The 12091-nt window shown below is 43.9% G+C and overlaps 1 protein-coding gene across 1 annotated transcript in view; it reads left to right on the top strand.

The window, feature by feature from the left end:
* ADAMTS2 (ADAM metallopeptidase with thrombospondin type 1 motif 2) overlaps positions 1-12091 on the top strand; it is a 236872-nt gene that overhangs the window by 165051 nt on the left and 59730 nt on the right. The window contains exon 5 of the mRNA XM_014521388.2: positions 656-858. Coding sequence (XP_014376874.2) covers positions 656-858 — 203 coding nt within the window. The remainder of the gene's footprint in view (positions 1-655; positions 859-12091) is intronic.

Below are 12091 nucleotides of genomic sequence, written 5' to 3' on the forward strand. Positions count from 1 at the left end.
CATTCCTGGATCGATCTTCAAGATGGTGTAATGCATTGGAACTGCAGGTTGGGTTATCTGTGTGTGGATGAATACAGAAAGGTGATATGTGTAACTGAATTTTCATTGAAGTCTGATTCTGGAGTTTGAGAATAAGACTAATGAAAGTGGGGTGTTTTGTGGGGCATGGTACGTAATTAAGGATTGTGGTCTAGCACCAGACGCTCGAATAATCTTTGTATGCTCATACCTTCTAACCAACAAAGGTAATGCTCCAAATTGTTCTCTCGGTATGTTAGCACATTATACCACTATCCTGTTTTATTTGATGATGATGATTTTGCATTGTGGCATAGACCCATATATAAAAAGCTGTCTCTGCTTCAGACGGTGTCATAAGAACAGGACAGAATAATAGAAGCAGAAGTTGTATGGAAAAGGTTCAGATCTGTTGCAGTGTAAATGTACTCTAGGCCAGCTTTTTCTTTTAGCTGTACCAGTTTAAATACAGAATAGCTTAAATAAAACTAATGCAATTATTTCAAACTTATCAGAGTATTTAAAGATAGAATTTACCTTCCTGATTCTTTATTTTAAAGCATATATTTCTGTATTGATGAGAATGAAAACAAAAGCACGCTATTTTTTTTCATGGTCTGTTTTTCTTTCATTTCAGGGGCAGACCTGAGTAATTTGGATTATCTTGACAGTATGTTAAACCGTCTTGAACATCGAGTTAATAACTCCAGAAGGAGGCATCGAAGGCACGCGACTGATGATGACTACAACATTGAAGTTCTGCTAGGAGTTGACGACTCGGTTGTGCAGTTCCATGGCAAAGAACATGTGCAGAAGTATCTCCTGACCCTGATGAATATTGTAAGTGTCTTGTCAGCTGCGCTGGGGATTGCAATGAAATTAGAAACAAAATGAAATTGTAGTTTGTTTTAATCATTTGAGTGTGATCCCATCCATCTTTCTCAGTGCAGAAATAGACATTCCGAAAGCAAAAGTCACGTCCTCCGTAGAAAAGCATAAAGCGGGGACAAAAAGAAGTAGCCAAGATGCAAACTGTGAGCTAGACTGTTTAACACTTGGAGCCTAAGCATTTTGCTGAGTTGTGGCAGGTGAGGTCAAGTTGTGGGACTTATGCTAAAGAACAAGCATTATGGTCTTAGACCTGCATTCCTGTAGTGCTGGTTCCCTTTGCATAGCTCTGAGAACTGTGCTAATAATACAGTGTTGTCAACCTTGACTGTACACTTTTAAAGATCCAGTTAAGTCATCTCATTCCTTGCCTTTAGGTCTCAAACCCCTGTACCCCATCTTTGTTCACTCTTCAGTAAAATGCATTACTTAAATCTCCGGAAAGTGATGTAACATTTGTTCCATTGTTGTCATGTCTCGGTTTACTTGGTCCAGTATTCAGTCCTAGAACTGCCCTCCGCCCAGCAGACTACCGATTCATGTAGTTGGGAAGAAACATTGCCCTTTCACAATGTGTTGGCACACAAGACGCAACCTTATTCAGCCTTTGACTAGCACTGGCCAGAAGACAGGAATTGCATTTTGTAACGATTGTTTCAAGGTTTCAGCAATCGTGTATGTCTGCAACAGAATGGAAACGAGCTTTGAAAACATTTTTGCAAGGAAATGAGAGCAAGAATCACCTCAGAACAGCCAGGAGTGTAGTGGATAGGGCCTTTCTAAGACCTAGATTCAGGTCCTGCATTTGACTTAGGATCACAGGAGCACCAACCTTGGTCTCCCACATCCAAGGCTACAGATGCAGCCTCTTACCTGGCCCAATAACCATTTAATGATCTGTTTAAAACAGTGGTGCAGCTTCTACCCACGAGGCTGAGTCTGACACCATAATCTTTGGGCATGGACAGAGTAGGGCCCTGATAGTGTCTTTTTTTTAAAAACTTTTTGGCTCTTTCTAGATTATAGAAGTAAGTCTGTAGTTGGGAAATAAAACACTGGGTGCGTTCTATAGCTGGTAGACTGTTATTTAATTAGAGACTCTTGTCTCTATTTTTGTTCTTTATTTTTGTCCTGAATTATATCCTTTTAAGAATATCTAAAATGCTGCTGCTTTTTACTCTGTGACCAGTGGAATAAAACCCCCAAAAACCTCTGGTTTGACATTTTGTTCTCTAGATATCAGTGACACTTTACAGCTGCATTATAAATACAGCTACTCCTCGCTTAACGTTGTTGTGTTCTTGAAAAATGCGACTTTAAACGAAACGGTGTTAAGCTAATCCAATTATATCACAGTAGTTACCTACTAGCAAGCGGCAGCCAAACAACGTCATAATCAAAGATTGCACAACTTTAAATGAGTATGTTCTCTAATAGATCAGCGACGTAATAATGAAACAATGTTAACCAGGATGACGTTAGTGGGGAGTACCTGTACCTGAAAAGCAGAACTACTGTATTTACCTGAATCCAAGACCATTTTGAATCTAAGTTAACTGCCCCAAAATTAGATTATATATATGGAAAATTGTAAATGTCTTGTTGTTTTCCATGCACAGAAGCTAATTAGTGGAAAGTCTTCCTAATTTTGTACCCCCCGCTACTGTGGCAGGCAAAGCAGTAGTAGGGGGCAAAAGACCAGACCCCTGCCCCTTGTTCTCCCTGCCTGCCCGCTCACCCCCCTCTCCTCCACCCCTTTCCACCCCATATGCCAGAGCCCCCTTGCCACTTATCTTTTGCTGCAGCTCTGCTCTGTCTCCAGGGCAGTCAGCAGCATTGGCAGCCCCAGCCTGGCCCAGCCAGGGAGAAGCAGCAGCAGCTCTCAGCTGGGCCAAGTCAGGGCTAGAGGGACTGGAGCTGGGGGCAGCTGCGGGGGAATAGGCTGTGCAGTCTCCTTTGTGCTCCCCCTGAGCTGCATACACGAGTCTCCCCTATTCCCCCCACATATCTATGGTCTCCTCTGCACTCCCCTGTCTGTGAGACTCCATCCCCTGCCATCTCAGCCCTAGGTAGGCAGTAGCTTAGCTCTAGCTTCCTCCCAAAGCCCAGGGCTGAAGCCAGAGCTGAGCATCTGCCTGCCCCAGGCTGATACTTGATTCCACGCTGCACCTTTTTTTCCCGGTGCTGACTGGGAGGGAAACCCCTGTCTTGGAGTCTAGTAAATACAGTAATTACAGAGTTTCAAGGTACTTTGTGGATGTTGATCTGATGGCTGTAAATATATATTTCAACAGTGCAAGGCAGCAACACGGTGAATTTAATTTACCCATGTGGTTTATTTCCTCTGAGTCTTTGGGCGGGGGGGGAAGTCTACAGCCAAAACAGATGGTTTTCTACATCTCCAAGTTAACAAAGGCCAAACAAGCCTAACAGCAATGTGGCGAGCATGTTGAAGTAGATTAAATGGGACTCTTTACTCACCATGTCACTTCAATCTATTTTTAAGATATACGGCGCACAGTAATTGTAAGGGAGTCATAAAAGGTTCAACCCTGGAATATATTTATTCCTAATTTTAGCGAGCAGTCCAGCACAGATTGTTCAAAATTGCAAGTCTCAGGTATGCCGTCTCTGCAACCGATTCAGAGAGTGCGGAAGATCTACCTCGTACCCGCATCCCCGGGGATCGTGGCACCAGCAGTGGTTGTTCTGGTCTTAGACCTGAGGTAGAATCGTGTCTCTTTGAGGCCTGAGAGAAATGTTCTTGCCTAGCGGTCCAAAGAATGGCCAGCTTTGAGATTTCCCAGGGCTTCAGGAGGCAGGGCCCTCCTCTGGGTTTTTTGGGTTTTTTTCTGAGGAGCCATCAGGACAGTCCTGTTCGTCCCTGCCTCGCATTTCTGCCAGTTCCCGGGGCCCTTTACTGCAGTACCATGATGCGGTAGGTGATGTTGGGCCAAATCGCTGCTTCTTTGAGCATCACGCCGATGCAGTGAATACCGTGGCACTGCTGCCACAGGATGGAGAGGCTGCTGATTTTCCCAAAGACCTTTTAATTGTTGTATGTGCAAGAGGAAGATGAAAACTCGCATCTCCTGACTCTCTGCCACGAGACTGGGAATTTCTCCCTGTTCCTAGCAGAAAGGAGACTTCACTGCTTTAGTTTTAACTACCATTTTTGGACCTGTGGTGGTATACAGGAGGTTCAACTAAGACAGCTTGAGGTTTTGGCCCCACGGGATTGGATGCATGGTGCAGGGCTGGTCCCACACTCGGGTTGAGCTCTGGGGCTCCATGCCCGCCCCAGCTGGAATGAGGTCCTGGGGCCTTGTGCTGCCCCATGCGCCCCTCACGAGCCAGGATTGGGTCCCGCATTGTCCTGTGCACCCAACCTAGCATGCAGGGCCGTAGCCCACGAGCTCCCCACAGATTCTCAGGGAGCCCCATGGGCTGGTGACACAGCGCTGGAGGCCAGATCTGGTCAGTGGTTGAGCACTCCTGAACTAGGTGATCTCAAGTCCCTTCAGGTCTTAACCCATGTGAAACCAAATGCCTACCAAATTTTCAGGTAACATGAATGGTTGTGATATCAGCTCGCCCCCCATCTCACTGAGGTGGAAGACGTTTTGCTGTTGACTTCCCTGGAAAGAGAATGAAACTAAAGGATACAGAATACAGGCAGCCCCCGCTTAACACGGTTTTGCTTAGCACTGTTTCGCTGTAACGCTCATTTTAAATTGATACCCGATTCCACTTAGCGCTCAGCGAGTTTTGTTATAATGCCCGCGGTCACCATCTTGGGTCATTACAAACACTTGCAGTCGCCATCTTGGGTCATCAAAAACTTTCGGTTAACGCTCGTTTCACTTAACGGTCGGTTTTTCAGGAACCAATTAAGAGCGCTAAGTGGGGGTTGCCTGTAGAATAGGCAGTTCGGCACTTAAGGAATTTAGTGGAAAACATCCTTTCAGTAAACCCTTTTCATGTCACAGATAACTGAAACACCACAGCAAATTGATTTATCCAAACTACCAGACAGTACAACAAACCAATTAAGCCAAGTGTTGGCTGCATCTGTGCAAACTTTTTTTTTTTTGTTGCATTTCCCATTGGTGTGCTTTGCCAGTGCACTTCCACCTATAGTATCTGCAGCAACAGCTCTGAGGTCTGGCAAACACGGTGTCATTTCACCCCGGCAGGGCAGGTCTAGACACATGGTAGTCGAAACTCTAGTGGTTGACGTTTTCAAACAGAGAGATTCAAAATGTAAACTTACCATGGTCAGCAGAGGATGCAGAGACCTTAAAGATGGACAGGATGAGGTTTCTCTGTCCAGTTACGTTGTAACTGTTGGTGTTATTTACTTAGTGCCTCTTTCAGAGGAAGAGATGTAGTGACATTTAACCGTGAATACCAAGGAACTAACTACCCACTGCAGTGGAGCACCGTATGAAGCTCATGATGTAAACCAGGACAGGAAATGAATATTACAAAATGTATGACAATCTGAGAAGCCCTAATGGCAATCCCTTCCATGTGTTGCATATGCCCATCTTGAGTTATGAATGACTACGAAGGAATGAATGTGGCATCAGCTTTCTCCAAAAATACTTACAAAGAGCCATGCTGGGCAGGTGAAAATCTTTACGGGATGACTGGAGAAATCAGGACCCTTGGCTTCTAAAAAAATAAATGCAGTTGAATCCTCCATGCTGAACTCCTTCCTGAAAGGCAGATGCCACATCCCATGTGCATGGGGCATAATGTTTTTCCCCTGGTAAAGAAGAAAGGGGTTGAAAAAACCTCTGAGCCCAAGGGGCTCACTCTGCTCCACTATATCTGCAAGCAGTGCCTGGTGTGCAGAGAGGAAAACAAAAACTAAGCCCAACAGATTATGGACAGCCTAGTGGCTTCTTGGACCTACAGCAGAAGCTACAGGAGAGCTTGATGGCCAGCCAGAGCAATAAAGGAGAAGATATGGTGTCTCTGGATGGATCTGCACACAAGTGAGAGACTCTTTGGGGTGTGACCCAGGGGAGGGCGAAGGCAGTCCAACGAGAGACTGGGTACCACTACATGCATGTTGTTAACCTGCCATATCATGAGCATGGAAAGAAGGAGCTCCGGCTATGTTCTGGCTATGTCACACTGCATGCAAGTGATTTGAGCAAAAAAATTGTCCTGAATTAACCTTTCCCAGAGAGCTTGGGTGGGGCTTCACCGCCAACCCAAACAAAACAGTATAAGTTTTCGTGCCCAATGTCATGACTTGTTCAATAAATCTGTTTTTCGCTGGCTAAGTGGCATGTTGGAGTCCACACCTAAAGGCTATAAAGCAAGAAAAAACAGGGCCTAGGGTGTCTTGAATAGCTACTCTGATATTTATGCCATAATTTGGAAATGAAGTCACAGTCCTATAACCAGTGGAGACAAACGCCAGAGAATTTTTCACACTTTGAGTTGCAGCCAATTATAGCCTGACTAAGCTACAGGAGTTTTAACAGAGCGAAGCAGGCCATTTTCCACATTTCTTCTTACAAAAGCATGTATTTCCATGAACGCCAAGCTGCCGCCCCACAACACAATCAGAACCTCTTCAAACCCTTCATTTGAACAGATGAAAACCCTCAGTTTGTTGCCTGATACCTGAGCTCTTTTCTTCTGTGCACCGTGAAGTGGTTCTTTCCTGTACAACACTCTCCTGCAAATAGCTCTGCCTCTCGAAAGACCGCGCCTATACATTGGTGACATAAGTGACCTTCAAAATAATTATTATAACTGTTGCATACGATGATCACCTGGAAGATGGGACTTCTTGGAGGCAAGCAGAGTAACTCGATAGAGACTTTCAGTATCTTGCTACTGTAGGATCTATGCAAGAACCTGAAAGGTCGTTTCACTTCCGCATTAAATGTTCCAAGTCTGACTATCCATATCATTTCACATTTTCACTGTGGTTTTGGGAGGTGTTTAAGAAGCGAAATCCATTATCTGGAGACTCTTACTGCTTATTGTGAAAGAAATTGTATTCCACATAAAACTAAAGAGAGAAATACTTCTCATTTAATAAGGTATTGTAGAAAAAAAATGACACGGGCAGCTAATCAGTGCCTTGGGGCTGAAGATGTTAAAATCACATCATAATCTGCTTAAGAAAAAAAATGCTTCCCAGGTTAATGTTGCTTCTGTTGCCCATTTAGGCTGGCAGCATGCCTGGTGATGGCGTTTCTGTCCTTAAAAATATATCACTCTGGCAGCTGTTTCTCTCATCTGTCCCTTGACTGCTGATGATGGAGAGGGTTTCCTCCTCTAGACCCGCACCGCAATTTTGAGTCTGGGTTCACATCCAGAACCCAAGACACTGTCTGGTGGATAAGAGATGTCCTGAAGTGGCAAAAAACTAGTTAGTGTATCTGACCTCACAAGATTCCCACTTTTTAAGACTTCAGTCTCACAAAATCAGAGTTTTCAAGATGTTTTCAGCACAGCAGTCCATGGGGGTCATTGCCAGCCACCTGAACACGACCCTGAGTTATCATCTCAACTTCAAATCTGCCACTCCTGCGTTCTTTGTTAAACAGTCGTGCCTTTTCCTGTCTTTGGCTCATTGATTCCTCTTTGGCCCAGTGTATTTATCTGACTCTCTTCATTCCTCTACAAGTATTTGAACCTTGTTTCAAGCATCTTGCTTTGTCATGTTGGCATGTCTCCTCTTTACAATGTCTTTGGAAGTATTTGTGCTGACACTGTGTACACCCATTGATTTCAGACTTTTATGAACAAACACTTTTTAAAAGTGATTCAAAGAAAAACTGCACTGCAAAACCTTTGAACTACATATGATATATTGCAATATTCAGGAGTTGGCTTATGTACTACTATACAGCTGTTTGATCAGAAATTTGTAAAAAGTGCTTAAGGCCCTAAGCTTCAACGACAGGCACCTAATGGCTATCGGTTTCAATGGGAGTGAGGCACCTAAATAGGAGACATCTACATATGCTTGAGGAATTGGGCCCAAGTGACTAAGGAGCCAAATTCCTATTTTCCAAAGTAGCATTGACACTTAAACTCCAGTTTTTAAATGTTTTTAGGTACTTGACTCCTACTGAAATCAGCAGGCATTCAGAGCCTAACAGTTTTTAAACATCTAGCCCTTGGGGAACTTAAGTCCTACTGATTTTCATTGGAAGGGAACAAATGGCATGAATTTTCAGTCAAATGAATAACATGCATAGGATTTAGGCAGCTAGGGGCTTTTGAAAAAAATCTGCTGAGTGTCATAGCTGAGTCTTTAGACACCTAACATATCTTTGAAAATCTGGCCCATAGGTGTGTTTCAGTATATTACCCGTTCTCTTTAACAGGATGTACATAATACTGCTATTATATGTAAGAATTTAGTGTATTTAACTTTGCACGATGAAGGAAGAAGATTTTCAGATACAGAATTGCACATCCCAAATGAGTGGAAAGAGCAGAAATATCATCATTTTGTAACCGGCTGATGAAATCCTGCAACTTGTCTAATTCAAGTTGGGAAGTGGGGGGGAGGCATGACAGTTGAATAATTTGAAATAATGGCATGTTCTGTACCCAGAATCACACTTAAACTCAGTAGCATTTTTAGGGCAGGAAGTATATTTCAGTAGTACTTTAAAGGATTGGATCTGTGTAGTTTAAAAAAAATCTAATAATCTTCATACAAAGATACCCATTATTTCAAATCATTTTAGTTCAGCAAATGCTCTCTAAGTCGTAACAGACTCTTAACAATTTTACAAACATTGCTCCAGCGTTGTGTATTGGTTAATCATAATGAACTTACAGGTTGTGTGTATTTTCAGTGTGTGTATGGACAATTATTCCACTATTACTCTGTTCATATCTTTTACTTGGAAGAAGTACAGCTTTTGACTGTGGCCATGGTGATTTTTTGGTATCTGATTGCCAAAGTACAGAAGTTGTGTTTGTAGTTTGATGTCCAATGGATCTTTTGGTAAACCTTATTCTCTAACCTCTTAGAAATTTTGTTTCCACCATGGTTTTGAAGTGTAATTTTTAACACTGGGGTTTGGATTAGCTGTGTACTTCTCCTTATTGTTAAGTAGAGTGATTTTTGTTATGAATAATACTGGCAATTTATAGCAGCTAGCAAACCTTGAAAAGCTAAGGTCAATTAAGACCTCCAATGACATGTGATTGTGCCTATAAATACTTAAGCTACTTTGAAGAACTTGCTCTCTTCACCGGTTTGACCACTTCCCATAAGTAACAGCTGCCCAGACTGGACAGTCTTTCAGCTCCTACCCATCTAGGACCAATTTAAATGGAAATCTCACGTTGGTGTCACAGGTTAGGTGTAATCTGAGAACAGATGAAGATCTGGGTTGGGGTATTTTCTAAAGAAAGGCTTATCTCAGCACCATATTGCCCCTCTGCACACTGACAACCGTCTAAAACACTTAATGGACACAGTCCATTTCAAGTTGCAGAGTGCCAAAGAAGAATAAGCCAGTCTAAACAATCCAGATTTGTTGCTTGTCTTTCTCTTCCTCAATCTGTGTTTTTAATCAAATGCTGTTCTTCATCTGCCCCTCATATACGCATGTAGTGGACTAGTTTGCCTGTCCTTTGTTACTGAGCAGCTTTGGTTTGGATTAGATCACAAACAAAAGCTATTTTGGCATGGTCGTTCGGGATGAGGCAAAGTATTTGGCTAAACAAATTCACCCCAAATCTTGAGATGAAGTATTATCGGAAAGTTTTGGAACCAGATCTGACTTCTCTTAATGTCTGGAGTGTCTCAGCATCAGGTTTTATTAGTTATTTTACCATGGTGTTTTGTGGCCAGTTGAAAATGGGGCCTTATGCTTCTGGATGCTGCACAGACGCAAAAGAAGAGTCCCACAGAAATTGCACCATTTCAGGTAGATCTGAGAATGTTTTCAGATCCTCCTGATAAAGTCTGGGGAGTAGGAGCTAGGCATCCTGATTTCCCACCATGTTCGTGATATGAGGGCCCCACGAGGCTTCTGGGATGAATGGCATACTGCAGTGCTCTGAAGGCAGAACCGGGCAGCAAAGTAAATACAGTAAACCGGGCAGTAGACTACCAGGCCTTCCACCCAAAGGACCCATCCTTGGCAGCTCGTAGAAGGATGGAGATTGCGTAGGGATTTCAGTGGCAACTCCATTTGTGCAACGGGTATTTTAGATAAGCTTTTGACAGGCATCCAAGTTTTTGAATGCTTTGCTGAACCAAATCTCCAAGGTTCGCCCGTCTTCCTTGTTTATTGCTTCCATTTAGATTAGGCTCTTGTGGTCAAAACTTAGTTTATAATCTTTAGAGAAACATCTCCATGCTGTTGTTTGCAAGCTAAAAGCTAAGGCATGTAAAAAGCCTAAGGAAGGAACTGAACAAAATAAATTGGTCCTGAAACTAGAAAAAAGCCATGACCTTTCTAAAGCCGAAGTTACTGTCAAAGATGAGATAGAGACCTATAATACTAAGCTAACTATTTGCTTGCCAACACATCTGTTCCGTGGAATGGTTTTCATTTTGATCAGGAGCAGCTAGCTTGGATTTAGTCTTACCCACTGCGCTCTCACTCAGGCTAAGGTACATCAAATTGCCAACCTGAGATTTATATACAAAATGCCAAATTTTAATCTCAGTTTTGCAGTATGCATTGCCAAGTATTTCCAAAATGTCCCCCTTGCCTCTGTGTTCGAGGAAAGCAGTAGATTTTTTTCCCAATCTGAGATTGTAGTTTGACCTTTAAGTTTCATCAGTGTTGTGCGCTTTCATTATTCTTTTTCCTCATGATGCTTAACAGGGATTTGCAGGGGAAAAAAAGCTTATTCTCAGAGGAAATCAGAATGCTGGCTAGTGATTAAAGAAGGGGAATGGCAGTCATGGACTCTGCCCACAGGCTTACAACATGGCCCTGAGAAAGTCATTCAACCTCTCTGTGGCCGGATTGATCCATCAGGGAAACAAGTGGCAGGTTATTCCTGTTGCGGTTGCAGTGAAGTCGTGTTAATGTTGGAGACGTCCGCTTGGCATCCTCAAACGCACAGGGAAAAGAGATGGAGATGGAAAGTGGTGGTGCCGTTTGAAGAAGGAGAACAGAAAAATACTGTTGATGCCACGATGGGGTGGTGAGGACAAAGGGTTTGTTCTCCGTCTGACACCAGGGCTTCACATTCCAGAATTAAAAACAAGCATTCATGTTATGCAGAAACAGGCAATAATGGAATGGTCCTCCAGCCCCCCAGTAGCTGCAGATAAGACAGTTATCATCCAGATGCATAAACCGCATCATAGGCCATGTCCTAAAAATGACGTGGCTGGAGTTCTTGTATCCTAGCAGGCTGGTAGCCCCTCTGCTACAATGGATGCAGCCCTGACATCTGTCTCCATGCTGTCCCCAGAAGCAGAAATACAGGCAGGGATAACTGCAAAGGGGATACTTGCATATGTAGTTTCTGGTTACGATAAGGAAGCCTGAGTGGCTGGAGTGCATCAGCACATTGCAGTATTGAAATAAACTGGATCTTGCAGTATCTTGAAAGTGGCCAGATGTGATGCACTGTGTTGCTGGTTCAAATCCAGCTGAGGTTGGCAGGTTTGAACCTTGCTGGTTTAAGTTAAGCCAGACTCCCCTGGCATCCCAGCAGGCTCTCTGGGCTGGGCAGGGCTCTCTGCTCCACAGCAGGGCTGGCCCCTCCCCTCTGCTCCCTGGCTGCAACTCCACCAGAGACTTGGAGGCACAGCAGCGTCTGCCTGGCTTCCTCCTACTTTCCCCCACCCCTCCCCACTCCCTGCTAAGCAGGGATCCCCATCCCCTCTGCCTTACACAGACGCACAGCATTAGCTAGCAGACCGCAGGCTGGCTACGGTCCGTGCTGTGGCAGACAACAGTGTTAGCTTAGGGCTTTTTGGAGCTAATCAAACCTGAGGTGGTAATGTCCCTCCCTTCCTTCTTTGGTTAAGAAGAGTTTGAACTAATGAGAGAGGCTGTTTGTTTTCTGATGGAGTGAAAAATGCTGCCTGGGCCTGGCCACACACCCCTCAGCTCAGCCCTGTGAAAGGGAAGGGAGGGCTGCTCTAGCAGCCCCAGGCTTCTAGCCTGAGCCACTGCAGGCATGTGCCTACATTTCTGGGATGTCTGTGCAGTTACAA

Source organism: Alligator sinensis, unplaced genomic scaffold (assembly GCF_000455745.1).
Source record: "Alligator sinensis unplaced genomic scaffold, ASM45574v1 scaffold741_1, whole genome shotgun sequence".
Classification (NCBI taxonomy): domain Eukaryota; kingdom Metazoa; phylum Chordata; order Crocodylia; family Alligatoridae; genus Alligator; species Alligator sinensis.